General features: G+C 49.1%; 7 protein-coding genes across 10 annotated transcripts; 4 read left to right on the top strand and 3 right to left on the bottom strand.

Moving 5' to 3' along the window:
• The first annotated feature begins 405 nt into the window (after positions 1-405).
• Positions 406-3462, top strand: FOIG_05638 (uncharacterized protein). Of its 2 annotated transcripts, XM_031204345.1 has the most exons (7): positions 406-765; positions 821-892; positions 954-1018; positions 1074-1255; positions 1310-1947; positions 1996-2185; positions 2237-3462. In XM_031204345.1, exons 1-7 carry the CDS (start codon positions 679-681, stop codon positions 2479-2481), a joined length of 1479 nt encoding a protein of 492 aa, XP_031066174.1. In that variant the 5' UTR covers positions 406-678; the 3' UTR covers positions 2482-3462. The 2 variants fall into 2 exon arrangements, with proteins under 2 accessions (XP_031066174.1, XP_031066175.1); XM_031204346.1 differs by lacking the exon at positions 954-1018 and having other exon boundaries at positions 429-765; positions 2237-2701.
• Positions 2216-5424, bottom strand: FOIG_05639 (uncharacterized protein). The gene is made up of 2 exons (XM_031204347.1): positions 4790-5424; positions 2216-4737 (listed from the first exon to the last, which is right to left on the bottom strand). Exons 1-2 carry the CDS (start codon positions 5098-5100, stop codon positions 2946-2948), a joined length of 2103 nt encoding a protein of 700 aa, XP_031066176.1. The 5' UTR covers positions 5101-5424; the 3' UTR covers positions 2216-2945.
• Positions 5377-7669, top strand: FOIG_05640 (histone acetyltransferase type B catalytic subunit). Its single transcript, XM_031204348.1, has 3 exons — positions 5377-5577; positions 5634-5915; positions 5966-7669. Exons 1-3 carry the CDS (start codon positions 5559-5561, stop codon positions 7102-7104), a joined length of 1440 nt encoding a protein of 479 aa, XP_031066177.1. The 5' UTR covers positions 5377-5558; the 3' UTR covers positions 7105-7669.
• On the bottom strand, positions 5997-10029 carry FOIG_05641 (pyrroline-5-carboxylate reductase). 2 transcript variants are annotated; one of them, XM_031204349.1, is made up of 3 exons: positions 9943-10029; positions 8630-9857; positions 5997-8513 (listed from the first exon to the last, which is right to left on the bottom strand). In XM_031204349.1, exons 2-3 carry the CDS (start codon positions 8706-8708, stop codon positions 7561-7563), a joined length of 1032 nt encoding a protein of 343 aa, XP_031066178.1. In that variant the 5' UTR covers positions 8709-9857; positions 9943-10029; the 3' UTR covers positions 5997-7560. The 2 variants fall into 2 exon arrangements, with proteins under 2 accessions (XP_031066178.1, XP_031066179.1); XM_031204350.1 differs by having other exon boundaries at positions 7003-8513; positions 8630-10029.
• Positions 9496-10997, top strand: FOIG_05642 (uncharacterized protein). Of its 2 annotated transcripts, none has more exons than XM_031204352.1 (3): positions 9496-9971; positions 10024-10200; positions 10272-10997. In XM_031204352.1, the coding sequence occupies exons 1-3, from the start codon at positions 9816-9818 to the stop codon at positions 10710-10712; spliced, it is 774 nt and encodes a 257-aa protein (XP_031066181.1). In that variant the 5' UTR covers positions 9496-9815; the 3' UTR covers positions 10713-10997. The 2 variants fall into 2 exon arrangements, with proteins under 2 accessions (XP_031066181.1, XP_031066180.1); XM_031204351.1 differs by having other exon boundaries at positions 9499-9971; positions 10021-10200.
• Positions 10502-12218, bottom strand: FOIG_05643 (uncharacterized protein). Its single transcript, XM_031204353.1, has 2 exons — positions 11462-12218; positions 10502-11374 (listed from the first exon to the last, which is right to left on the bottom strand). The coding sequence occupies exons 1-2, from the start codon at positions 11678-11680 to the stop codon at positions 11048-11050; spliced, it is 546 nt and encodes a 181-aa protein (XP_031066182.1). The 5' UTR covers positions 11681-12218; the 3' UTR covers positions 10502-11047.
• Positions 12219-12330: 112 nt separating this feature from the next.
• FOIG_05644 (uncharacterized protein) lies at positions 12331-27410 on the top strand. Its single transcript, XM_031204354.1, has one exon. It carries the CDS (start codon positions 12361-12363, stop codon positions 27133-27135), a length of 14775 nt encoding a protein of 4924 aa, XP_031066183.1. The 5' UTR covers positions 12331-12360; the 3' UTR covers positions 27136-27410.
• Positions 27411-27467: the final 57 nt, after the last annotated feature.

A 27467-nucleotide genomic window follows, 5' to 3' on the forward strand; every position in this document is an offset into this window, starting at 1 on the left:
CCACTCAAGAACGGGTTCGGGTTCCTCTCTTTAGTGGCGCTAAGTAAAGCTGGGGTTGGGATTTTGGGAGCGGCCGCCATCAATGTCCCAAGGGACGGACCGTTATGACAGAAGGTGCTCGTCTTCGCTACCCTTTTCACACAAAATATCAAAAAGTCGCGGGGTCGGGATGATAAGGCAATGCTCGCTTTGACAAGACAAGCGAAGGCTTTCCCCTTTCAATTAACTCATTTGATCATTGACCTTATTTTCGACAGGCCAGAACCGTTGTCCACTTCTCGGTCCCTGCTTCATTCAATGGATGTCACCCTGGCTGACATTTGATTCAGCCTCATCCAATACCTGGGTAGTCACAATCCCTGCCATATCGTTATAACCTACTAGCCTAGTACCTATAAACTCACCGATTCTTCTGCTTCTACGTTTTCTTCTCTCTTAGCATGTCGTACATTCACCTCTCGATCGAGTTCCCCAAAAAGCCCACCGCCAAGCTTTGACTAGCGACCTGCAAGGACCAAGACGGGCAGCGAATCCGGTGGAGGTGGCTTTTTTAGGACATGTGAGAGATCTATTTCAATCAACTAAAAAACACCCGCCCTCCGGATACCTACAGGAGAGATACTTCTATATCTGTCGCACACGCAGCATCTGAGTTCGGGTTCTTGCATCGCGGTCGCAATGGAAGACTATTTGTTTCGACATTACGTTGATCAGTGTCGCGTTGTCAAAGAAGAGACCAGCTACATCCAGGTCTTCAATTACTCGGTATGCTTCGAATGGACTTTACATCAAGAACAATGCTTGCTAATACGCTCACTAGGATCCGTTCTACGATGTCTGTGAGGAGCATCCCTTGCCCGATGATGAATTTGACAACTTTCTTCATCAAAGGGTAAGTCAATGTTTTTAACTGCAAAGTATCTCAAATCACAGGACTCAATTGACAAGGATAGGGTGCCTTTGCGCCGCCAGATCATCTGAGGTCTGGCACCAAGCTTCTCAGTGGTGTACGAATAATGTGAGATTCAAAGTCGCAAAATATCGAGATAGAGCCCACTGACGCCGCCGCCAAGAGTTCAAAAGAACGCCAAGCATCCCGATACGTTTCTCCCAAAGGTTATCTCACTTCCGCCGGATAGATACAGTTCCATGGTTCGTACCTTGAACTTGCCACATCGAGGAATCGAAACGACTTCAGTAGTTGGTCCTTTTTTCTGGTCTGCTCACGACCAGGATGAAGACGAGCCCCATTTGCGTGAGTTTCTTCCCCCCCTGGGCTCCTGAACTTCATCACCTGACATCTTACCAGAAATTGTCCACCGTAAATCAGATGTTCTCAAGAAAGGGAGAACACGAGGCTGGGAGATGCTTCTCTCACATTCCCTCAAGACCGGGGTCACCACCGGCTTCATCAAAGGCACTCCCAGCTCAGAAGTTGAAAAGTCCTTGACTCATCTCAAAGCATGTGCTAACCAAGTTGGACATCCCATGTTACTCCCCATCATCATCCTCACGTATGATCTATCTCCCGAAAATGACGAGAAACAACGAAAGGCTCGGCACTGGCTTCGCCGTCTCGAAAATGCCGTGAGTTTGCGCAATGAAGTTGAGGAGCAGGAACAGTACTTTCAAAACGGATTTATCGATATCGATGGTCTAAGTCGTGATCTGGTTGAGTGCCACGGCAATGTCATGTGGAAACGACCTCAAGCATATGAAGCACTAGTCAAAGAGATGGAAAAGGCCATGGAAACCTTTCGTTTCGCTTGGATGACACTGGCTCCTGCGGCCGAGGAGCAAATTGAAGCTGAAAGAAAGCACCGCAAGGAAATTCAAAAATTGCATCGAAGTATGGCATCTCGTTTGGACTTTTACAAAGTCAAGCTCAAAGGCTTGGAGAATTACATTCATACAACTCTCGAGAGACTCAAGGTTCAGCGGGAAGCGGTCAGTCACCCTCAAACTCATCACAGGATGTTACTGATTCTTGAATAGCTCTATAATATCATGTCACAGCGTGAAGCGAGACTGAACCTTGAAATTGCAGGAGAGCAGAGGCGAATAGCCCATGCTAGTAAGCGAGACAGTACGGCTATGAAGACATTGTCGCTCATGGGTGCCCTATTTTTACCCGGGACATATCTCGCATCCGTATTCAGCATGACATTCTTTGACTTTGGAAAAGGTTTGCTATGGTTCTCCATTATCTATTGGCGTTGCTAATTTGCTGACGCAGATGCCGACCCTGTCATTTCTGTTGAGCTTTGGGTGTACTTTGCCATAACGGTTCCCGTAACGGCGCTGATAGTCGGAGCCTGGACGTTTATCGACAAACGTCGCCAAGAGCAGCACAAAAAGGACGACGCAGACCTGGAGAAGAATATCGACAAGATGGAAAAGGAGATCATGTTTGCCCTTAGGAAGCGGACAATGAGTAAAGCCAATACCTGGAACACTGTCAGCCCACCCCCGAAGCCATGAGGAAGAGGAAGCCATTGCTTGAAATTTTGATGCCATTATGGAAATTCTTGGCCACAACGAGATTTACGACTCATGAACACAATGACGCCATTTGCGACGATATGGACGACTTCACTTCATAGATAAAACCAAGTTTGACGAACGCGATGCATTATATATATATATATGTATTTGCGTATATAAATACGATACGTTAAAATATGAGCGTCTTATGACAGGATCAATAGCTGCCTCCATGATATCCAGGTAGCATCCAGTCCGTTTCCTCATGTCCGACTTACAATAAGAAACGACTCACGCATGAACACGTCAATAAAACCCTAATTAGTCCTTCAACTCCACGACGGTTTATCCATACCGACTTTAGTAGGGAAGATAAGACAGTACAAAAGCATAATAAAAATCAAAGAGTTCTTGCTTTTCCCCAAAAGACCTTGCGCCGCCAATGTATAGAAATGATGTTGCTAGATACGAATCTGGCCTTCGCTAGAACCACCAAACCATCTACGGAAATCAGGTCCCGAGCTTGATGATCCAGCACCTGCAGTATCATCGTCGCCACCCATCCACTTTGGCTTCTTGATATCGTTAAACCATTTAGGGGCTTCGATACCATCCATGGTGTTTTTCATACGGTGACCGATGATGGTAAAGAGGTTATCGTCTTCCGGCGGCTCGTCGTTCCAGTTTGCACCATAGCGATGTTCTGGGCCACGGCGGGCATTCGCAGCTGGACCTCGAGCTGGAGACCGAGCAGGAGAAGAAGCGGCGCCATGGGCGGATGGTATAGACAAAATTGGAGCAGATCTACCACCAACTGTTCCAGCAGCCCCTATTCTAGCAAGTGCATCTTCTCTGCGATGAAAGAGGGTGTTTCCACCTAGTTCACGAGAGATGAGATCTCGGCCTTCCCGCCAGGATCCGGTACCATAAGTGGTGCCATTCTCTTCTTCGTCGTCCATTACATCCATACCAACAAAGATTCGTTTGACTCGACCGTAAATGCCAAAAAGGGTAGCAAACACAGGGAATAGGACGACCACAGGAAACAGGTCGTCAAAATAACGACCTAGTGGCGTAAAGTCGATGAGCTGTCCAAGAAAGTGATAAAAGACAGTCTTGTTGTAGACCTGGCTCGAAAGGAAGGTGATAAAGTTGTAAGAGATAGGAATAGTCAGTTTGGCCACCTGCATCGCATACCAAAAAGCGGACTCATGAGCGGTGTTTCGTCGAACAAGGGCCCGGCCTCGCCAGACTTTGACCTCGGTCATCGAAATAAGTGCCGCTGCACACATGTAGCAGATCCAGAATGACGAGATGGCCTGTCCAGCGAAGCCGACCTCAGGCTTATCGCCAACCCAATGATGAACCACAGTTAATCTGATGATAGAAAGCTTGGGGAATGCAAACTTGACGACCTCAGACCAGACGATACAAGCCGAGGCTGCTGCCAAGGATAAACCGAGAAGGACTTGAGCATAAGGCAAGATTTGGTAATAGTAGAGGTATCGAGTATATGGTGTCAGGATGGCGGTCTTTTCCCAAAAGGTTGCATGAGGTGACACTTCGCCAAAGTCGAGCTTTTTCGATGCTGCCGAGTCCAGGATCGCTTGCGTTTCGGCAGCTTCTTGAACGAGGTCACTCCAAGCGTTGACATATCGAGATCGAGCGTGTCTGGCGCGCACATACTTCCTAGTGAGATCGGCAAGATACTTTTCGGTGATGACATGTGGGATAATATTGTTATCGGAGCTGGAACCAAATCGGGTGCCTCGGGGTTGCGACTCAGGAAGATTGGCCATTTCTTGCAGTTCTTCGATCCAGTCTCGGTATGTGTTTGCGCTTCCTGTCTTGCGTCGGCCAAGCTCCGCAACCTGAACCTCAATATCCTCAAGTTTGGTAATCGAGTCCTCCATCTCTTCGTAAACCTTGGGCGCCTTGCTCTGGAGTCGTCGTAGTCGTCCACTGATGCTTGCGCCGCGCATGAATCGTCGAGGTATCGATACTAAACCGTGACCCATGAGGTAGATGGCGAGAATTAATCCCCAACAGTATGCGAGAGCCATAATAGTTCCCTTAATAACGTCGACCTTGAAGGAGAAGCCGGAGGAGATGACATAGTAAATGAGCCCGACGAAACCAAAACCTAAGACGATGGCGTGAAACTGGGCATTGCTACGAACCGAGTACATGAACTTGTCGTATGGTTCTCGGTATCCAGAGTCGGAGTATTCGGCAAGGATTGGAAGAATAAACCTGTATATACTCGTTAGTCTCCACCGCGATGCAGTGCACCAAATCATCATACCATGTCAATGCAAATGTCAACCAATATGAAATGCGCCATGAAACAAGTATGACTCGCTCAGGGAGCCATATTCCCCTTGACTCTTCATCACCAGTAACTGCGCTCGAGGCAAGATCGACCGGAACGAGGATCACGACAATGGTTGGTAGCCATAAGGCGAAGAAGATGGGAATGAGATAAAAGGCTGGTGTCGTTCGTAGCGGGAGATAGTATCGTAAAATAAGGAGAACGACGAGGGATATGACAACTAAAGCGATGCACGAGAAGATGGCAGAGCCAACCGGCGACGAACTGCTTGTTACGTGTAACATTTCAAAGAGTCGAAGCGCATGGCGCACAAATTTGTAAGGATAAGGTCGAAGCGAAAGTCCAAGTTCTAAAGATGGTTTGGTTTGATTGACTGAGACTTGAGTGACATGCGATAGCCAGGGGTACACGGACCGTTCGGACTTAGCCTGAGGGTACGTATTGGCAATATCTTACGTCATTTCCCCCATGAGGCACACACCCGGTTTTGGGGTAGATTGGCCTGGAAAATTGGGCGCGAAATCTGACTGGCGTTGGCGCATCTCCTTGGCCCAGACGCATTTAATTGAATCGCGTAAAGTCGCGTTTCGGTGGACCCCTTCACCCAGACAACGACAACCATTCACAACTCGAGCGCATCGCGACTTGGATTCCCATCTTTTTCAGGACTTCGTTGCACTAGGTCGCATTGTGTTTCTGATCGACGATTTACTCTTGCTTTCGTTAAGAGCAAGCACAAAAAATGGCAAACGTCGAAGAGTGTAAGTCTGGCGGCTGTCACAACTTGATTTGCCAAATACTGACACGTTTATTGAAGGGCTTGCCAACGCCAACGAGGCGATTCATATCAGCCTGGTGTCTCCCTCCGAATCTGGCCTTCAACATCTTGCTACATTTAACCCTCGACACACATACTCGATTTTCGGCGAGGAAGAACAGATCTTTGGCTACAAAGATCTCAAGGTCAGCCTGCGGTTTCGCGCTAACGATATGCGACCGCACTTGAAGACATCCTACAGCAAGAAGTTCAAGGTTGTTGGAGGACCTGAGCCTACAGATGTGGCAGCTATTCTCAAGGAAGGCAATCATTTGCCTAAGAGTATGTAACTCTTCCTTGAACGCGCAACAAGAAATACTAACAGCACCTAGTCGCCTTTGCCACAGCAAGCGATTTCGAAGAGAGCTCCAAGCTAATGGGCGATAACTGGGTACCGTCCGGAACCCTTCATGCGACCTTCGATAGTCCTGATGGCGAGTACGAAATCTGGCGCGGAAATCTCGCCGACCCAGCTATCAAGCAACTCAACAGCCGCCTGCAGATATTTGTTCCTCTTTTCATCGAAGGCGGCACTTATATCGGCCAAGATCCCGAGATGGACTCAACAGAGCTTGATCTATCTGATGCCGATCGATGGACATTCTTTGCCCTTTATCAGAAGCGAAAGGTGGCGGACAAGACCTCGTATGTGTTTGTAGGCTACTCAACCATCTACCGATTTTACTATTTCCAGCCGCCCACGCCCCCAGCATCGCCTCGAAGCGATGAGTGGGAGCTGCCAAATGGTGAGGTGGACCTCGCCGAGTTACCCTCCCGAACAAGACTATCTCAATTCGTTATTTTACCCCCTTTTCAGGGCAAAGGCAACGGAGCACGACTCTACAAGACCATCTTCGAGCACTACCATAAGATTCCACAGACGTATGAGTTCACTGTGGAGGACCCAAACGAAGCCTTCGATGACTTGCGAGACATCTGCGATTTGCAATTCCTCCGCACGATGCCCGAGTTCAACGACCTGCGACTTGATACAGAAGTTGCCATTCCTAGGAAGGGAACTCTGCCAAAACTGATTGTTGGCAGTGACAAGCTTGAGACTATTCGACTTCAGGCTAAGATTGCACCTCGCCAGTTTGGTCGGGTCCTGGAAATGCACCTCATGTCTCAACTTCCCAAATCAGTACGACCAACAATGGACATTGATGGAGACATGCCAGAAGCTACACAAGCCGACAAGCACCAGGGCAAGGTCTGGAGTCTGATTGTTAAACAGCGACTGTACCGTCACAACAAAGATGTCCTATCTCAAATCGAACCTCATGAGCGCGTTGACAAGCTTGATGACACTCTGCAGGGTGTTGGACTAGAGTATGCGCGTATCCTGTCTGCCTTGGAACGCTCAGCGAAGCACTCTCAAAGCCAATCAATAGCGAATGGCAAGCGAAAGCTGGACACAGAGGAAACCGAGCAGGATACCGGTAGCAAGAAAGCTCGCGTTGAGAATTCTTAGGTGTTTATGTATTTTAATTTCTTGAGGCTTAACCGAATGAACGGATTAGCTAGGCGTTGGGAATAATGGACGGAGAAAAATGTATGATCTTGTGTATGAATCAAACCATTACACCTATATCCGGTGTACTTAACCTATGCTGTGCCATGCCATGCCATGCAAACAAACAAGCCGATTATCTTAACAGAGGCGAGAATAATTACCCCCCAAAGGTCTGCAGCAAGAACTGCCAAGTACTATCGAGTCTAAGATAAGATAGAAGAAGATACTAGGATTTTGTATTCTTTCCCTTGCCATGTCCTCGACCTCTTTGGGCTCTAGTTTTGGTTCGTAGACTGATTCCAGTGATTGAAAGTCCGAGACTACCTCGGGGTCTGAGATAGGCAGGGAACATGAATATGATGGTTGCCAGGACTTCCTGGGAAGTTCTGACCGATCATCGTGGTCATGATCCATTCATTCATAACGTGCACCGGGAAACCTGGTGCCATTTACACCGTCAGCCCCCTTTCCAATCTGACCGGCCACAACAGCGGCCTCACGTACAGCTCTTGAGACGGAGCCACGGACTCTGCCCTCTTCAAGAACCAAGACACCACCAATAGTGCAGCCACCGGATGTACAAACCTTCTCCCGGAGAAGAGCAGGGTGCTCGCCATTTTGGACAAGACCAGCAGTACCTCTCATAGACTGAGTAGCCATGCGCTGAGCATCGGCACGGGGAATGCCCATAGCAACAGCGCCATCAATGGCAGCTTCTAGCACCAGGGCGAAGAAAGCGGGACCTGAAGCACACAGAGCTGTCGAGGCATCCATATGTCGCGTGGGAAGGTAGACAACGTCACCAATGCGCCTGAAGATCCAGGTAACAAGGCTCTCAGTGGCATGGTCGAGGGGAGAACTAGGAGAAGCGATAACAGTCATCGATTCACGGATCACGGCAGCTGTGTTGCACATGGCCCGGACAATGCGGCATCGACCATCCTCCTCTGGGTCCTTGGAGGGTACAGCGCCGTGGAGAGCGATTTCGATGTCCTCTACTGTGATACCAGCACAAACGCTGACAAGAAGTTTGCCGTGCAGAGCTTTTGAAATACCAGGCTCGCTAAGGATCTCTTTAACCATCCATGGCTTGCAAGTGAGCAGAACAACCTCAGCCTGCTGAACGGCACCAATGTTGTCGTTGTGGACAACCTTGAGAATGGAAGAATGCTCCCAGAGAGCGCCCTTGACACGCTTAGCGCCCGCAGCAGTAGCAACGCTGGCAACGAAGCGTGAAGGTAGTCGTTCAGGCACCTCGTCGCCAGGAGTTGAGGTTCCTGATCTGGGGAGGGACTGGAGGGGCTTAGGTCCTTGCATCTCAGCGAGTGAGTTTAAGATACCACTGAGGATAGCAACTCCCATGGTTCCTTGGATTTGTTAGCAGATGAAAACTGCGTAATAAAACACCCGCAGAAATATATAGCATCGTCCTCAAAAGAACGACGATCCGCATCTGGTGCCAAGGGTATTTCTGTCGACTTACCACAACCAAGAACAGCCATTGTGAGGTCTGTACTGCCGTTTGAGCCATAAGGCGTGAGAGCCATTGTGTTGGGAGACATGATGTTTGCAGTAAACGAAAGAAAAAAAAAACCACTTGTTATCCAAAAGTTTTATATGGAGGGGAAAACTTTGATATAGAGGAGATGCTACCTGAGTCAAGGACGGGGCCCAAGTGGTTTAGTGGAGGAAGCAATGGGGGGAAAACGGGAATTGAAAATAAGAAAGATAACTAAAAAGCTGGGGAAATGGAGGAAGAGAGCATATTTATGCGGAAAAATTCTACTTATAAACAAATGCTACCTGTTTACTGAGAAGCAAATGCGCGCAAAAGATTGAACTTTACCAGGTAACGTAAAGTAAAGTGCTTTTGCTGCCCAATGCGCATCCTGGCCACACAGTCAAGACGAAGCAAAAACGGAATACGTCGAAAATAAGGGGTAAGTTTGAGACTCACGCCCGTTGATGTTTCTATGTACAAACTCTCCAAACGGGTGCTATTCACCGAGAAAAGAGACGAAGCAAATTGCCGACAGGCAAAGTCTCACCATGTCAGGAGATGAAGACCGTCAGTGCCCTCCCGTTGGGTTCCGACTTCTTCCAGACAAGCCCAAAGCCTAGCCTGGACCGTGTAAGTGAACCCCTGTGAAGTGAGGTAATTCGTGAATCTGACGCCCCTGAGCATGCTTCAGGGCTTCACCAGAAGACCTTCACACGCGACAGGTCTTCACCGGGATCCTCTTATGGTTAGACTCATGCGATACACCTTCGGCTTGTCCGGGCCGGATCGATTCCTTTCGTGTGAAGGAGGGATGAAGCTGGAAAAGAAGAAGAAATATTGCGGGACGGTGAGACCTGGTTATTCCCGCCGGTTTCAAGATCTCAAATTCGCTCCTCAGCACGGCCACAACGTGGCACAGCTCCTTTCCCTTGCAGACCCACTATCAACCTCATCAACAAATTATCTGGGCTTCTCACCTACCACCTAATTCAGCTAAACAATTTACATACTGTAGCGACCTTATACCAAAGCCTTTTGGTGTTCTTTCTTGCTGGCTTTGGCTGTGATACTCTCAAGCCGTGGTTGGTTTCTCAAGTCTTCCGGCCTTCCGATAGTATATCGCTTTGAGGTTTTCCATTTTGCACAACCAACTCACAGCGTTCTCAATATGGCCGACCCATTTGAAGTGCGAATGCGCTTCACCTCACAGCTTCAACATCTCAACGCGTCAGTTACATCTGCTCAGAAAGCCGCACAATATGCGCTTAGATTCAGAGATATGGATGAGGACTTGCATTCGTGCATCCTGGAACAGCTTGAACGAGTAAGTCGGACCATTTCATCTCAGTGGACTCGGCATTGACACAAGATAGCAGAACAATATGAACATACGTGCCAATATCATGTACTTTATCGAGCACTTCCTAGATATGGCGCAACGTGACGGACACCCCGACTACATTCGAATGATGCAACGGGACATTATCCGTGTCGTTGATGCTGTTGCCCCGGATGATGGGTCAGGTGCTGCCAACGTCAAAGTGGTCCGAAAGGTGAGTTGATCCCCGCATCATGGCGCAACTCCAGATTTGTTCTAGAACCTGTGGCTCACATGTCGGTGCAGGTCTTGCAGGGTCTTCAAGGAAAAGGGTACCTGGAGCCGCAAGCAGTCAGTCAGATCGAAGATGTCATCAAAGAACGTGAGACAAATGTCGAAGACCTAGGCCTAGCTTCACCAAATGGAGATGTCGAGATGACAGACATGCCCCCTTCACAAACCATACCTAAGCCAGGTCGACGGAGCACGTCACACCAGCTTGACAAACGTCAAATTGAGCAACGAATCGAGGAGGACCGCGAGCGCCACAAGCGTGAGCGCGAAAGCATTTGGGCAGTCCCCAAAGCCGAGAACGCTGAGATGGACAGACTGTGGGAGGAAACGAGCGACTTTGGAGAAGACGACGACCGTCTGCTCACCGAAGAGCTGGATGACTTTCAAAAAGAGATGGAGATTCAGTCTAATTGCCAGCATCATCATGGAGCAGCGAACGGCAACCGTCACTAAATGGAACCGAATCATCTTGCATTGTTATGGATATTTGTCGGCGTTCGGTTCTGGGCTCGAATTGGGATTGAGAGAAAAGTATTGATACCCGTCGTTTTCGGCATGGCTGGCTAGCGTAGCGAGGTTTCAGATCGACCTGCCATGAGAATTGAGGTCGTATGTAGGTGAACAATACATTTGTTCAATATGATATCATAATTAAAAAGAACCCATCGCTAAATGAGCCTTTCTAAGGGTACATATTGTTAGATACTAGTACAGATGTTTTTACACATGCAATCCAGCCATCTATCGTGCCAAGTCGCCAGTCGTTGTGCCCCAGAGATCCAACCATTTTACTCCATAACCACAGTGGCGCCCAGCTCCTTCATGGCGGCGATAATCTTCTCAGCATCTTCTTTCGGGACGTTCTCCTTCATCATCTTGGGCGCACTCTCGACGAACTTCTTGCTATCCACCAAGCTCAGACCGAGCATGTTCTTGATCTCCTTGATAACCTTGGCCTTGGATGGGGCATCGAACCCTTGCAACTTGAGGGTGAAGAGTGTCTTCTCGGCGGCAGCAGGAGCAGCCTCCTCGGCTTCTTCGGCGGGGGCAGGGGCAGCAGCGGGAGCAGCAGCAGCAAAGCCGCCTATGGGCATATCGGGAATGTTGAGCTTGGTCTATCGAAAGGTTCCAGTTAGCAATTATACGGCGACAAAATAACCCCTCCAAGGTTCAATTGAAGCCCGGTTATTGTCCTCACTAACCTTGAGGCTTGAAACAAGGTCAGCAGTCTCCAAGAGAGTAAGCTGGCTGATCTGATCGACAATGGCTTCGATCTTGGGGTTGGCAGGAGCGGCCTCGGTTGAGTTCCATCTCCTCGAGGCAGCTGAGATTCGGACGAACTGTGTGGGTGCCCGGGCAGCGCGAGCGGATCGGAGGTGGCGAGCACAGCTCTGGGCGGCGTACCGACAAGACATGGCCATTTTTGTGATTGCGGTTGGCTGGGGGTTGCTCAATTCGAAGAGTCGTCGCGTGCGGGCGTCTGAGGAAGCGTCTTGAAGTTTTTCGAGCTGTCTCGATGGTTTGGCGGGCTAGCGGCCGTATCACGTGTATAATTGGGGCTTCACTTACATCGAACCATTGCATCCTTGAATTGAAGCATTCCATCCGACTATGCACATTGTTGAAACTTGCATGGGTCGAGGCATGGAAGAAGTAAATGCTAGAAGTCGTCAAGTATACAAGCTCAAACGATATGATGTGGTTGTTGAAACGTTATTGATTGACCCAGCCTGGTAGGCAAAGGGCGTTAGCATTCCGGTGGAGGATATAGGCGAGATAGGTGTCTAGGCGAGAGGATCGACGGAATTATATTGCGATAAATTACGGCCAATCTCGCAAAGATGCAAGACACATCTTCTCAAATTACCAAGTTTTACTGTAAATATAACAAGAATAATCGACGTTCAGGCGGATTGATTAGAGAATGAAGTGTCAAATCAATCCACATACGCCAGGTTCAGAACTAAAGCAGATTAGCGTACTGACCTTGTAGTGGCTGATAAGATAACGAAAAAAAAGTTCAAGAGAGCAGTTCTCAGGTTTAGCTTGGAAGCACCACAAACCATCGACAGCCGAAATTTCGTCAACAGAGAGCGCAATCATGGCAATGATTGATGTCTCGCGGCAGAGGAGGTCGCTCCTTGCGGATGCGACTGTATTGGAACATCTGCCAGCAGAAATACTGGCCATTATCCAAGACCAGTCCTCGACGAAACTGCTAGATGCTGTTGCAGAGGCGGCTCTTTGCCCGCCACTTACAGAGCGTATCTTTGCGCATTTCGAGCATGTTTTCCCAGACATTTGTGCTCGATGGATTCTCAACCCCGGAAATGGACAACAGCGCATACGAATATACTCAGCGTTAGCCCGAATTCTACCCTTTGCTCCTTACCTTTCAACATTTATTGAATACGCCTCCTCTACTCCCGAACAAACGACGAATTCACCCTCTCTCCGACTCCCACCCTTACGGTTAGACCAGAATGCCATGGAACAGGATGGAGAGATCCTCTTACAGAGCCTCCTTGTTGTTTGGAGGTTAATCAGTTTCGATTCGCGCAATTTTGGCCCATTGACATCCGCTGCCTTGATGCAGACCTTGTTTAAGCATGAAAGCAGAGCTGTGCGTTATCTTGCGACTCGAATTTTTATCCAACTCCTCCATGGGTCCGATTGGAAGCTTGAATCTCTTATTCAGGAACATATTGGCAAGAGTGAGGCTATCCTCGCAGACTTCGACGGTCGATCGATTGATTATGGATTCCTTTCGCTGTACGAACAGTCTCGAGTGAAGTCTTTCCTGGCCCTGCGCGAAGAAGTGCAGGTCGCCCACGAGGCCGCAACAGATGATTCTCCGCTCGCGCAAACCCTCACTCCTTACGTCGTCTGTTATGGCAACGTTATCCTGCCCAGACCCCTAGGTCCAACCGGAGAACCCTCCAACCTTGTCCTCACCCCCACGACCGTCTCAAATTTGGAGCGATTAGCGACTATGCTCCGTGAATCTGACCCAGTAATGTTATATGGTCTTCCTGGCGTTGGAAAGACGGCCCTTGTTCACGAAATAGCCAAGCAACTCGGCATGTATTCTAACATGGTCACATTGCACCTCAATGAACAAACGGACGCGAAAATGCTTATTGGGCTATACTCGACTGACTCGAAGCCCGGTAGCTTTCAATGGAGGCCCGGTGTGTTGACAACAGCCGTGAGGGAAGGTCGATGGGTATTGGTGGAAGACCTTGATCGGGCGCCGACTGAGGTCCTTAGCACGCTGCTACCCCTGATCGAAAGAAAGGAACTCCTCATCCCAAGCCGAGGCGAAAGAATACGAGCAGCCAGCACTTTCCGACTTTTTGCAACTGTGCGAACGTCCAGGGGAATGAATGGCCGAGAGAATCTGCCAAGCCTGGTTGGCATTCGTTTCTGGCAAACTCTGAGTACACAGGCCCTCGCAGCGTCTGAACTGGAGGATGTTGTGGCCCAGACGTACCCCATCTTGCGAAAGTTTATTCCTAGCATTCTGGCAGTGTATGCTCGTTTGTGTCGTCTTGGCTCCACGCCAGGCGCTTTGGCACGAGGCCGAAATATTATGGACCGTCAAGTGACATTGCGAGATCTGCTCAAATGGTGCCGAAGGTTGCGCGAATGCTTGGTCGCTGCTGGGTCAAAGACGGGAGAAGAGCCAATCACCAAGACAACGAGTGATCAGATGTTCTTGGAAGCTGTTGATTGCTTTGTTGGAAGTTGCCCTGATCCTGAAATTGGCAAACAGCTCATCATTGCGATTGCTGAGGAGATGCAATTACCCAAGGAATTAGCAGAGCACTACTTCACTACACACATACCCAATCTGAACGAGAGTGATAACCAGTTCAGCATTGGACGTGCTGTGTTACGGAAGAAGAAACAATCGAACCGAGTTCAGAAATCCAAACGACCCTTCGCTAGCACAGCGCATGCCAAGAAGCTGTTGGAACAGATTGCCGTAGCTGTCAAGCTAAATGAACCTGTCCTTCTTGTGGGAGAAACCGGTATCGGTAAAACAACTGTTGTACAGCAATTGGCTGAGTCTTTGGGCCATAAGCTTATTGCTGTCAACTTGTCCCAGCAGAGTGAAGTCGGCGATCTTCTCGGTGGCTTCAAGCCAGTCAACACTCGGACGTTGGCGATGCCTCTGAAGGAAGAGTTTGAAGACCTTTTCTCGGCGACAGGTATTTCCGCGTCAAAGAATCAGAAGTATCTTGAACAAGTTGGCAAGTGTTTTGCCAAGGGGCAGTGGTCAAGGGTGTCAAAGCTGTGGAAGGAAGCTCCTAAAATGTTCAACAAGATCGTCAAAGAGCTCGAAAGAGTTCAAACCGAACAAGCAGAGATCAGGAATGAAGACGAGCAACCGACAAAACGTCGAAAAACTCAGTCAAAGCTCCAGACCCTGCTCGATCTACGTCCAAGATGGGATATGTTTGCTCGTAATCTTGAGCAGTTTGATGTACAGATCTCTGGAGGTTCAGGCAGCTTTGCTTTCTCTTTCATGGAGGGGAATTTAGTCAAGGCTGTGCGTAACGGTGACTGGGTTCTTCTTGATGAGATAAATCTCGCGTCGCCTGACACGCTTGAGAGTATCGCGGATCTCCTGACCGGACCTGACGAAAGACCATCCATTTTACTCTCCGAAACTGGCGAGATTGAGAAAATTGAAGCACATCCAAACTTCCGCATTTTCGGTGCGATGAATCCTGCAACCGATATCGGAAAACGCGACCTCCCAGTGGGCATTCGCTCCAGATTTACTGAAGTCTATGTTTCCAGTCCTGATAAAGACCTTAAGGATCTTCTGACAATCATCAAGACATACCTGGGAAGCAGCAACAGCAAGAATGATCAAGCGGCAGATGATATTGCCCGTCTATATATCAACACCAAGCGACTAGCTCAGGAGAAACGGTTAGTCGATGGCGCGAACGAAGTACCTCATTTCAGTCTTCGAACCCTCACACGAGTTCTTAGCTATGTGAACACCATCGCCCCCTACTATGGTGTTCGAAGAGCTTTGTATGAGGGTTTCTCGATGGGCTTCCTTACCCTCCTTGACCGAGAGTCTGAAAAGATGCTTGTTCCCCTAATATCCCACCACCTTTTCGAGAAACATGGAAACCCCCAGTCTCTACTTTCCCAGGCCCCCAAACACCCAAATGACGGAAAGCAATATGTCCGGTTCAAGAACAAGAACAGAGACAGACAATACTGGCTGTTCCAGGGCAGCGAAACCCCTATTGAGCGGGAAGACTATATCATTACCCCTTACGTTGAACGCAACCTCCTGAACCTTGTCCGAGCCACTTCTACAAGACGTTTCCCCATTCTGATTCAAGGCCCTACTTCTGCCGGAAAGACGAGTATGATTGAGTACCTCGCAAACTTCACTGGTAACAAGTTCGTGCGAATCAACAACCACGAACACACCGATCTTCAAGAATACCTGGGCACCTACATCTCAGGTTCTGATGGGAAGCTGCGTTTCCAAGAAGGCATTCTCGTTCAAGCAATGCGCCAAGGTCACTGGATCGTACTTGATGAGCTGAATTTAGCACCGACTGATGTCCTCGAGGCCTTGAATCGTCTTTTGGATGACAACCGTGAACTTCTGATCCCCGAAACACAAGAAATTGTCAAACCTCACGAGAACTTCATCCTGTTTGCTACTCAAAACCCTCCTGGTCTTTACGGCGGAAGAAAGGTGCTCTCAAGAGCGTTCCGTAATCGATTCTTGGAATTACACTTTGATGATATTCCCGAAGACGAGTTGGAGTTTATCCTTCAGCAACGAAGCCGCAACACCTCTCCTCCGGATTGCCGAAGAATTGTCAATGTCTATAAGGAACTCTCCAGGCTTCGCCAAACCAGTCGATTATTCGAGCAGAAGGACAGTTTTGCGACACTTCGTGATTTGTTTCGCTGGGCATTGCGAGAAGCTGATACCCGCGAGGAGATTGCTGCTCATGGATTTATGCTATTGGCCGAAAGAGTCCGTAACGAAGAGGAGCGTATCGCAGTTAAGGAGGTCATTGAAAAGGTCTTCAAAGTGAAGATTAATCCCCAAGACCTGTATTCCGCTACAGTGGCCCCTGAGCTGAAGCAGTTCACCAGCAAACCCAACAGTCAAGGCGTGGTATGGACGCATGCGATGCGCCGACTTTATGTTCTTGTCTCTCGGGCGTTGCGCAACAATGAACCCGTCCTTCTGGTTGGTGAGACAGGCTGTGGAAAGACGACAGTTGTTCAATTGCTTGCGGAGGCATTGAAGAAAGAGCTTCATATCGTCAACGCTCACCAGAATACTGAGACTGGTGATTTGATTGGTTCACAAAGACCTGTCCGTAATCGTGGAGCTATTGTCGATGCTTTGGATGTGGATTTGAAGTCGGTTCTGCAAAGCCTCGGATTGGAAGTCTCTGGCTCCGTAGAAGATCGTCTTGATCGATACAAAGCACTGGATCTTTCAGTCAGCAACGACATTCCTCAAGAGGTGAAACAACGTATCACTGCACATGAGACGCGAAGCAAGGCTCTGTTTGAATGGGCGGACGGAAGCTTGGTTGAGGCCATGCGAGAAGGCCATTTCTTCCTCTTGGATGAGATTTCCTTGGCCGATGACTCAGTATTGGAGCGTCTGAACTCTGTACTCGAGCCCTCGAGGACACTTCTTTTGGCCGAGAAGGGAATAGACAACTCTTTTGTCGTCGGAGCAGATGGCTTCCAGTTCTTCGCTACTATGAATCCTGGTGGCGACTTCGGAAAGAAAGAACTGTCGCCCGCGCTGCGAAACCGATTCACTGAGATCTGGGTTCCAGCTTTGTCTCAGACCGAGGATATCTATGAGATTGTTAAGACAAAGCTTCACGGTGACTCTAAGCAACTGGTTGAAATTGTGGTCAAATTCGCTGCTTGGTTCAGCGATACCTTCAGATCTATGGCTTCAGCACCATTCTCCGTCAGAGAAATTCTCGTCTGGGTACAGTTTATTAATACCTTTCAGTCCGACGAGCCTATTGTTTCATTGGTTCATGGTGCCTCTACAATCTTTATTGACAGCATCGGTGCGAACCCTTCTGCTCTTCTAGCCACGGATCCCAAGTCTCTTGGTCAACAGCGACAGAAGTGCCTTGACAAGCTAAGCGAACTCATCGGCAAGGATGTGTCTGGCGTTTACGAAACTCATCCGGAGCTCTCCATGGATGATAGTTCTCTGACAATTGGACACTTCAGCATACCCCGTGCTTCCACAGGCGTCGCTGATCCTGGCTTCGCTTTCCATGCGCCTACCACTCGTCTGAACGCTATGCGAGTCCTTCGTGCACTGCAAATGCAGAAACCAATTCTTCTCGAAGGTAGCCCTGGTGTAGGAAAGACGACTCTGGTTGCCGCCCTTTCTCAGGCATGTGGGCAGCCATTGACCAGAATCAATTTGTCTGACCAGACCGATTTGATGGATTTATTTGGTACAGACGTTCCAGTCGAAGGAGCAGAGGCTGGTAATTTTGCCTGGAGAGACGCGCCGTTCCTGCAGGCTATGCAGAAGGGCGAATGGGTACTCTTGGACGAAATGAACCTTGCTTCTCAGTCTGTTCTGGAAGGGTTGAACGCCTGTCTCGATCACCGAGGTGAAGTTTACATCTCCGAGTTGGACCAAGTCTTCAAACGTCATCCAGACTTCCGCCTGTTTGCAGCTCAAAACCCTCACCATCAAGGCGGTGGCCGGAAGGGATTGCCCGCCTCCTTCGTTAATCGTTTTATCGTTGTGTACGCCGACGTCTTCTCGGACGATGATCTGAACTTGATCGCAGCACACAACCACCCCAAGATCTCTCCATCAGTGATCAGCCAACTTATCCAATTTGTGTCTCAGCTGGATCACAAGCTTGCAGTTGAGAAGTCATTCGGAGCTCAAGGGAGCCCTTGGGAATTCAACTTACGCGATGTGCTTCGCTGGTTAAAACTTCTAGACTCGCCTGATCCACTGCTTCAGAACGCCTACGCTGATGACTTCCTCGATATTATTGTGCGACAACGTTTTAGAACGGAGCGAGATCGTGAGGAGGTCAACAACCTCTTTACTCTTATCTCTGGGTCTTTGCCACGACAACATAGCTTGTACCATGATATTAACCCAATGTTCGGACAAGTTGGTTTGGCACTACTTGACAGACACCCTCATTCACAGCCAGAACGACTTCCCAATATTGATATTGTCCCTCGGCTGCCTGAGCTTGAATCAATCATGATTTGCGTCAAACAGAATGTTCCCTGTATCTTGAGCAGTCCGTCAGGCTATGGCAAAACCGTTCTTCTGGAACATGTTGCGGCGTTGGCCGGAAAGTCACTTGTGGTGTTTCCAATGAACGCCGACATCGATACGATGGATCTTGTCGGTGGCTTCGAGCAGGCGGACCCTCTCCGGGAGGTCAACGCGGCACTCCGGGCCCTTCAGCTGGATCTTCGAAACACTATCATGTCGGCCGTGCCTGATGATATCCCCATCGGAGCCCTTCATCTACTTCATTTGCTCGATGGATTTACTGGCGACGTTGACTCCCTTCCCCCGATCACCACCTCTGTAGAACACCTACTTGGCAGTGTACCTGCAGACTCTGAGGTGGCAACTGCATTGTCAAAGGCGCTTATCCCCCTCCAGCATTCTTTAGTGCTAGAGAACCCCCGTTTTGAATGGCTGGATGGTGTTATCGTCAAGGCCCTACAGTTAGGTCAATGGTTGGTTCTTGATAACGCGAATATGTGTAACGCCTCAGTACTGGATCGATTGAATTCTCTCCTCGAACCGAATGGATTTCTGAGTATCAATGAGCATTGCGGACCTGGTGGAGAGCCAAGAGTCGTACGCCCTCATCCAGACTTCAGGATCTTCTTGACGATGGACCCACGCTACGGCGAACTCTCCCGCGCGATGAGAAACCGCGCTGTTGAAATTCACATTCACACACCACCACCATCCCTTGACCCCTCTTACCACCGCGTTGTGAGTGTGGAGAGTAGCCTTCAAAGATACAACATTTCCCGCCAGATTTCCGATACTGTTTCTAACACTGGGGGATCTGTTGAGGTCATCGAGCGGGCTCTTGAGACACTCTCGATTACTGATTTGTCTGTTTTGCCTCGGTTTACGGGCACTCTATCCAACCATGACACACACAGGAGGGCATTAAGCTCTGCAGTGACCGAATTGCTCAGCTTCCTGAACTCAAGTAATGGGACTGATGGTGTCAATGGGATTTCTCATCTATATAGCTCTTTGCCCATTCCTGAGGGACTCAAACCTGCGCAACCATTGCATCCTCTAAACAACTTCCCTATCGCCCAGCTTTTATCTGCACCAGACCAAGCACGATGGCTTGGTGCATGCTTGGAGTTTTATCATGAACTCAATCGCCTGCAGAATTCAATTGAGGACCAGCGATGTCAGGCTCAGGTCAATAAGTTGACTGCTCTTAACCGACTCCAAAGATCACTGATAAGTGACCGCGTCGCCGCTGTGTCTAAGGATGCCACCGTTAAGCTAGCTTCCTTCTTGCTGTCTGCAATCAACACGGCAAAGGAATGGCTCGGCTTCAAATTTGAGTCGTTCGAAACATGGATGGAGCGAGTCCGCATCGTGAGGGGCATCGTGTGCTATCTCAAGAGGACCGTCCGTCTTGGTATTGAAACCGACTTTGACGAAGCAAAATTTCAAGCACACCTTGCTCAAGGTGCAAACTTCCTTCAAAAACATTTGGATGCATCGATTGGGTCCCAAGAAAAAGAATTTGTCTCTCTGCTCATCGAGCGGCTGAGCAAAGACTTTACTGCTGGTTTCAAATTATCGACTGGTCTAAGCATGGAGTTGCTTTGGCACATTTTCAGACCTACTCCTTTGCCTACAAAGATGATTCTGGATCGCACAATAGAACTCGAGAAACTAGGCTCAAGATTCGATTCATTGCGATGGAAGGCTGGAGCATCAATTCCTGATCTCACAAAAGCTATGGCTACACTGGAAAAGGCTTCTGGAATTCTCCGTGAGGACGCTCCTAATGTCGACAGCCTCCTACAGGACCTTACTACTGAAATTCAGTCTCTGGAGAGTCGAATCGGGGTCGACGAAGTTGAACGTAAGCCTTTCATGATGGAAGAGTTTGAAACACTCCGCCAGGTTTCAATGCTCAAATCTCTGCCCTCAGGCGACACAGAGCTACAAGTGTTGTCTGATATACCTACACAGGCAGGAATGATGCTGGCCAGCTCTAATCGTCAAGCCGCGCTTCTTCAATCGGTGGAGAACCTGGTTTACCAGAACAAATTCTCTTGGGATGGCAAATTTGTTACTCGTCTTTGGTATAAGCTGCAAAGCCTAGGATCCGTCAATCTTGGCTCATTGGCTCTTCTTGAAGCCGAGCTTCCAATCGCCGGCCGACAGATCATGAAACTGAGTGCGGATGTGGTGGCAAACCCTCTGACACGGCTCAACAATGTTCTGTCCCAGCTTGTCCTCGAAGTTTTCAGCGCCCATAACCAGAGTCTCAAGCATGCTGTTATTGAGGCCGCCCAGCTGGCTTCCCAAGACCTTGCCCACAGCTCTCGTGCTTTTGATGATCTGGCGTCCCGAATCGAGACAGACCACTTCCGCGAAATTGCAGTCGAGCATCTCATCCCGGCTCTTAAGGCTCTTGCAACTCTACAATACGATATTCAACGAGAGGCCCAACTCTCGGCTTTTGCATGGATTCACTTCAGCATCGGAACCGTCAAGCTGTACGTTCCGGACCGCATTTTTGATCCGCAAAGCCGACCCAAGATGGAGCGCGAATTCCTTCAAGAGATGCATGCTGCCCTCAATATGGGAACAGAGTCGCTGAGGACCTTCGAAAAGCTTTTTACTGGGCAAGACACGAATGAACGCATTCGATTGCTCGAAGCAGAGTCTGCTGCCTTAGGCCCCCTCCCCGAAGAGGCCCGCCCTATCTACAGACCAGATCAATCAGAGTTAAACCGCCTCCATGCTGAGTTCTCAAACGTTCTAAAGGCAGTTACAGGTCCTACATTGTCCTCGGCACTTGAAATTCTCGACAAAGATCCGGCCCGAGCAACCGAGGAGTTGCAGCTTGTCAGGGAAAATGTTCTCAGACTCTTGGATCGACTTTCTGCTCGTTTTGAGGCATATCAAGACATGACTCGGCCTACGTCAAACCTGCTTCGTTGCCTCATGATAGGGCTCTCCCTTTGTGACGCTGCTTCAGCCCATAGCCTGGCACCCGCTTCTTACCAGCTTCTCGAGGTCACTCCTTTCTTTGGTGGTAGTATGTGGAATCAAACGGATGGCCAATTCTCGTCCAGAACATTTGAGTTTCTCAACTACATGTCAGTAGTTGCTAGCATTGAAGGCATCGACAATATCGAACAACAAGCCCGCGAGATGGTGTTCAGAAGTTTCCACAGTTTGTTTGACGAATGGACTAAGCGACTTGAAGCAGACCGCAAAGAACAAACCGCCAAGGGGAGTCTGTATCGCTTTCGAGGTTCCCTGGAAGACGAGGAGCAAGTTGATGCCGAGGAGTTCAATGAGCTGTTTCCGACTTTCGACGATGACGAAACCGCGAATGTCCCAACCAACAAGAAGCCGGATGAAGTCCGGAATCAGTCGCTTCGAGTGGCCGAAATTCACAAGAGTCTCTTTCTCAACCCACCGCAAGCTACTACGGCTTTAAAGGATGCCTGTAAATCTGTGGGAGATAGGATTACTTCAGAAACCATCGACCACAAGAACATTGACCGTAGTCTGACAAGCAAGATGTTGGCCGGAACCATGTTCTTCCTGAATGACAAGCTTGATTCTCTCGTATCACACACTGTGGACAAATCCTACAACTTCTACACAGATGCCAACGTTCCTGAAGCCCGCCAGCTCGTTGTCCTCATGCACAAAATAAAGTCTCGGTTCCGGGAGCTGCAAATGGTCGACGAAATCGGACATATGCAACCCTTGGCTGATGTCATTCATGCTTGCGAACAGGTCCTCGAACTTGTTTATACCGAACCTTTGGCCAAGATTCTTCCTAAGGTTGAATACCTCCACAGCCACGTATACGAATGGCAATTCGGCGGCTGGGCTAGCAAAATATATGGTGTTCTTACTCTTCACAACCTGCTTACGGATACGGTCATCCGCTGGCGACGACTGGAACTCTCAACTTGGGCCAATCTCTTCGATATGGAACAGAAGAAGTGTCAAGACGATGCTTATTCTTGGTGGTTCGTTGCTTATCAAGTTGTTATCGCTGTGCCTCTGTCTTTGGTCGAGGTCCCCAACGAGTTGGAGGAATATGCTTCTTCTCTCATCTCAAGTCTGGAGATGTACTTCTCGACAGCAATAGTTGGGCAATATGGAGCTCGGTTGGCATTGCTGCGTCAACTTCAGAGCCATCTCAAGCTATTGACTGAAGATTACCCAGTACTTCAACTTATTTTGCATGCGTTGTCCAACTTCATCCAGTACTATTCCCGCTACGAGAAGATTATGGATGAAACTATCTACAAAGGACGCCTTCCCATTGAGAAGAAGATGAAGGACGTACTGCTGATGGCTAGCTGGAAAGACACAAATATCAATGCACTTCGGGAAAGTGCTCGCAAGTCTCACCAGAAACTTTTCCGAATCATCAGAAAGTTTCGCGGTGTTCTTGGTCAGGAAGCAAAACAAATTATTGAACAAGGTTTACCTGATCAAGATGTCCACCACGCAAATTATGTAGGAGATAAATCTCCTATTACGGATGTTTCTGCGGACGTGTTTTCTAAGCTTAACAACGCTCTGCCAGGGTGGACCGATGGCCACAAGCGACTTGCTAACGTCTCTAAAACTGTCTCTGTCATGCGAAAGATCTCAGACCATCCAGAAATGACAAGCCAGGTACCTCAAATTGTTGATGACTACGTCTCTAGCTTGAGCGAGTCAATGACGGAACTTCGCAAAGAGACACCACCATTTTTGACCGATGAGAACAAGGACCAAGTCAAGCACTTGAAGACAAGAAAGAGGAAACTGTTTGCAGATACCCTGCGCGATCTTCGGCAAATGGGTTTCAAGCACAACCTAGGACAGGACAAGCTTGCGGAGCAGGCATCACTATCAGTTGTGTTGTCGTCAATGCAGCCTGTGCAACTTCCTTCGAACAATTCTGCCGAAGCCATGGACTATCACTTGCACAAGATTCTCGATCTAGCCCCCAAGGTCAGGGCTGCTTCTCGAGATCATTCTGAGGATCTTACCAGTGCCGAGGTTGCGCGAAGTGCTGGATTTGTTGAAGGAATGCTCAACCTTTTACTGACTCAGAGATATTCGATCACATCTGGTGCCTCCCTTTTATCGGTTCTTGAACAATCGACAGCGCAATTCAACCGCCTTGGACTTTCTCATGAGCATGGACTTCTCATTCGTAAGACAGCAGTCTCCGACTGGAAACGCCTTGTCCCTTGGCTTGTTCAGATTCTCCAGCATGCCATTCATTTGATTGAAATCCATGAGAAGCTGGGGGAAATGAAGCACACTGCGGCTATAGAACAGCTGAAGTCGTGGCACGGGCGATTCGAGTCTCTCCATACTTTGAATGTTGGGTTCGGCCAGCTTCCAGATGGTGTGTCTTCCGAAGCAGCTGCTCGTGCTGAGACGAATTTCTCGAGTGAATTGGCTAGTTTCCGCGCCAACCTCGAAGAATTGAATACGGAGCAGCCGGAACTCTCTTTCATTCTTGTCCAGATTGTTGGCTGGACCAAGATTACAAATGAAGCCGCACCTAGCCTTACATCCGACGACATGGAGATAACCACTTTTGCAAATGCTGTCTCGACACTTTGCGACAAAATCCTAGTCGCGATGGAGAGCGTGAAGAAGGCCGCAAAGGGAATTAATCACAAAGAGGGCGAACCTGCTTGGCTCACCACTCACGCCGACGGCTTCGTAAATCTCTTTACCAAACTCCGTATTGCTGAGATCGAGAGGAGTGTGGCCAGCTGTATCAAGATGCTGAAGCAGATTCATCTCGAAGAACCGAATCTCAGCCAGGCGGCCATGAGTCTCATGACGATCGCATGTCCTGTCCTGAATGAGTATGTTAATCTCGCTCAGCAGACCTTGATGCAAGTTATCGACATACACAGCGCCATAGCACATATGTCCTATAGCATGACCAAGACGTTCACTCAAATTTCCTCTCAAGGGTTCTGTACACCACAAGAAAAGTCTGATGAAACATCTGGTGAATCTGGTAAAGTGGAGTCTGGAACTGGTCTTGGTGATGGTGAAGGTGCTGAAGACATCAGCAAGGACATCCAGCCTGATGAGGACTTGTCCGAGCTTGCCCAAGAAGCCAACAAGGAGGAGAACGGCGAAATGGAAGATGAAAAAGATGCGGTGGATATGGCCGATGAGGAGCTTGAAGGAGACATGGGCAGTGTCGATGGGGCCGATGATGATGATGAGGGTTCGAAGAATGGAGATGAAGAGGAGGAAGAGAACGATATGGATGAAGAAGCTGGAGAGGTCGATGACCTAGATCCCACTGCCGTTGACGAGAAGATGTGGGATGGAGAGGATGAAGAAAAAGCCGACAAAGACCAGCAAGGTGAAAAGGCCAAGGGCCAGAAGAAGGACGATGAGCAGATGGCAGCAGATGAAGATGCAAAGAAACAAGAGGGCGAGGAGCAGCCAGATGTTGACGACTCTGGTGAACAAGACGCAGAGGAAGATGAAGCTGGTGCCGAAGAAGAAGAAGTCAAAACCCAGGAGGAAATGAATAAGCAAGATCAAACCGCCCAAGAGAATGATACACTGGCGCTCCCTGAGGATATGGAGTTGGATCTTGATGACGATCATGAGTCGGCGTCAGATAGCGATGACTTGGATGGTCTTTCGGATATCGAAGAAGAGAAGAAGGAGGGAGAGGACCAGGAGATGAGTAATGAGGAGGAAGATGGATCAGATGACGCTGCGGCCCAAGCCCAGCTTCAAGAAGAGGCCGGAGAAGAGGCCGAAATCCAGGAAGATGAAGAGATGCCAGAAGAAAAGGCCGGCGGCAAGGATGAAATCGACGAGGAGGCCAAACCTGAGGAAGACGAAGAGGACAAGGACCAGGAGGATGCTACAGATCAGAATCAACCGCCTCAAGATAACGCTACCGCGGATACCGACAATGCTGCACCAAGCGATGTCAAGAGTTCCGGCCAGGATCAGAATGCTGACTCGATGGATGTCGACGATAACTTCCAAAGCAACGCTGCCCAGCAGGAGGATGGCGAGATGGGAGAGGGAGCCGCGGATCAGGACACAAGCGCAGGGAACAAGGGATCAACTTCGCAGTCCAAGGAGATAATGGATAGGGCCGAACAGGAACAGGAAAAGGCGGATTCGGCACGCAGTGATCCATTTAAGAAGCTCGGCGATGCACTTGAACGCTGGCATCGACAGCAGGAAGACATCAAGGACGCTGAGTCTTCAGACGCCAATGAACAAAACGCACCACAAGACCCAGGCGCTGATCAAGGCCGTAAGGAATTCCAGCACCTACAGGACGATGAGACTGCTACAGACACCCAAGCCATGGGAACTGCGGATGATGAGCAAGTACAGCCCATCGACGAGTCTATGGCTATCGATGAGGAGAGGCAAGATCCTACAAGCCGCCTGATGGACGATGATAAAGAAGAGACTGAGCAGGATACTGATAAGATGGACACTGCTGATTCGGGAGAGGCGCCAGATGCCAGCAAGCAAGATGCAGATAATGACCAGGACGAAACGCGCTCAGGGGTCAAGACACGTCAAGGCAACTATGACCGTGAGATCAGTCCTTCAGATCAGGAGGCGCAATTGGATGAACAGGAAGATGAGGTCGAGATTCAGGAGACATGGACTCAACTCTCTTCAACTCACATCTCGGATGAAGAACGGCCACTCCGAGATTTTGGCGAGTCGATGCAACAGTGGACTGAATTCCAGACCAAAACACATTCACTCTCTCTGGCTTTGACATCCCAACTCCGACTTATCCTTACCCCTTCACAATCAACCAAACTCTCGGGAGCTTTCCGTACAGGAAAACGACTCAACATCAAACGCATCATCCCTTACATTGCATCGAGCTATAAGCGAGATAAGATCTGGATGCGACGCAGCATCCCGACCAAACGTACCTACCAGATACTGCTTTGTGTGGATGATAGTAAGAGTATGGGCGAAACATCATCAGGTACTCTGGCCATGGAGTCTCTCGTCATGGTATCACGATCTCTTACCATGCTGGAAGCTGGCCAGGTTGGCGTCATGGGCTTTGGAAGTGATGTTTTCACAGCCCATGGCTTAACCGAGCCTTTTGCTGCAGATGCTGGAGCCAAGGTGTTGCAGAAGTTCAACTTTTCTCAAGATCGTACCGATATTGCACTTCTCATCCAACGAACCATTGAAACGTTCAGACTTGCACGGCAACAGGGCAGCGGCAACTCGGATCTCTGGCAATTGGCACTGATTCTCTCTGACGGTCTTACGCCTTCATCAGCCCACGAGGGCATCCGCCGAATGCTGCGAGAGGCGATGGAGGAGCGCATCATGATTGTGTTTATCATCATGGATGATACGGGCAAGAAGAAGGGAGACAGCGTACTTGAGCTGAAGGAGGCCAAGTTTGTTCGGGACGGTGGAGAAAGCAAAGTCGTCATCGAAAGATATTTGGACACGTTCCCATTCCAGTACTACCTAATCGTTCATCATCTTGAAGAGCTGCCAAGCGCCCTGGCTGGTCTCTTACGAACATGGTTTGCTGAAGTCAACGCCTAGGAGAAAGACGGTTTCTCTGTATAGGTCAGGGGATGGTATAGGTTGGCGATAGATGGTTGCATATACTGGCGTTTACGGAGTAATCTGATATAATAACAATTCTCTATAGAACAGGGGCAAGCATTATTTAGACTAGGCTGTGGACAAAATTACTTCACTTTAGAGACATTAGCTTGATTCAACTATTCAGAAAAGTCATTTCTTGCCCCAACATCCAATTGTGAATGCAATGGATCTGATAAGAGACAATTGACATCATCGTCAATGACTCTCCATGGTATTGGGACCTGTGGATGGACGCCACTGTCCACTAATGTCTCAGCTTATACCTA

This window comes from Fusarium odoratissimum (genome assembly GCF_000260195.1).
Source record: "Fusarium odoratissimum NRRL 54006 unplaced genomic scaffold supercont1.7, whole genome shotgun sequence".
In the NCBI taxonomy this organism is placed as follows: Eukaryota; Fungi; Ascomycota; class Sordariomycetes; order Hypocreales; family Nectriaceae; genus Fusarium; species Fusarium odoratissimum.

Coding starts and splice junctions, on each gene's coding strand:
- FOIG_05638 (XM_031204345.1), top strand. CDS start 679: ATGGAAGACTATTTGTTTCGACATTACGTTGATCAGTGTCGCGTTGTC. Junction 1,019..1,073: donor CTCAGTGGTGTACGAATAAT/GTGAGATTCAAA, acceptor GCCGCCGCCAAG/AGTTCAAAAGAACGCCAAGC. Junction 2,186..2,236: donor ATTCTTTGACTTTGGAAAAG/GTTTGCTATGGT, acceptor TTGCTGACGCAG/ATGCCGACCCTGTCATTTCT.
- FOIG_05639 (XM_031204347.1), bottom strand. CDS start 5,100: ATGTTACACGTAACAAGCAGTTCGTCGCCGGTTGGCTCTGCCATCTTC. Junction 4,738..4,789: donor TTGACATTTGCATTGACATG/GTATGATGATTT, acceptor GAGTATATACAG/GTTTATTCTTCCAATCCTTG.
- FOIG_05640 (XM_031204348.1), top strand. Junction 5,916..5,965: donor AGGCAATCATTTGCCTAAGA/GTATGTAACTCT, acceptor AACAGCACCTAG/TCGCCTTTGCCACAGCAAGC.
- FOIG_05641 (XM_031204349.1), bottom strand. CDS start 8,708: ATGTCTCCCAACACAATGGCTCTCACGCCTTATGGCTCAAACGGCAGT. Junction 8,514..8,629: donor AATGGCTGTTCTTGGTTGTG/GTAAGTCGACAG, acceptor AACAAATCCAAG/GAACCATGGGAGTTGCTATC.
- FOIG_05642 (XM_031204351.1), top strand. CDS start 9,816: ATGGCCGACCCATTTGAAGTGCGAATGCGCTTCACCTCACAGCTTCAA. Junction 9,972..10,020: donor TCCTGGAACAGCTTGAACGA/GTAAGTCGGACC, acceptor GACACAAGATAG/CAGAACAATATGAACATACG. Junction 10,201..10,271: donor ACGTCAAAGTGGTCCGAAAG/GTGAGTTGATCC, acceptor ATGTCGGTGCAG/GTCTTGCAGGGTCTTCAAGG.
- FOIG_05643 (XM_031204353.1), bottom strand. CDS start 11,680: ATGGCCATGTCTTGTCGGTACGCCGCCCAGAGCTGTGCTCGCCACCTC. Junction 11,375..11,461: donor ACCTTGTTTCAAGCCTCAAG/GTTAGTGAGGAC, acceptor ACCTTTCGATAG/ACCAAGCTCAACATTCCCGA.
- FOIG_05644 (XM_031204354.1), top strand. CDS start 12,361: ATGGCAATGATTGATGTCTCGCGGCAGAGGAGGTCGCTCCTTGCGGAT.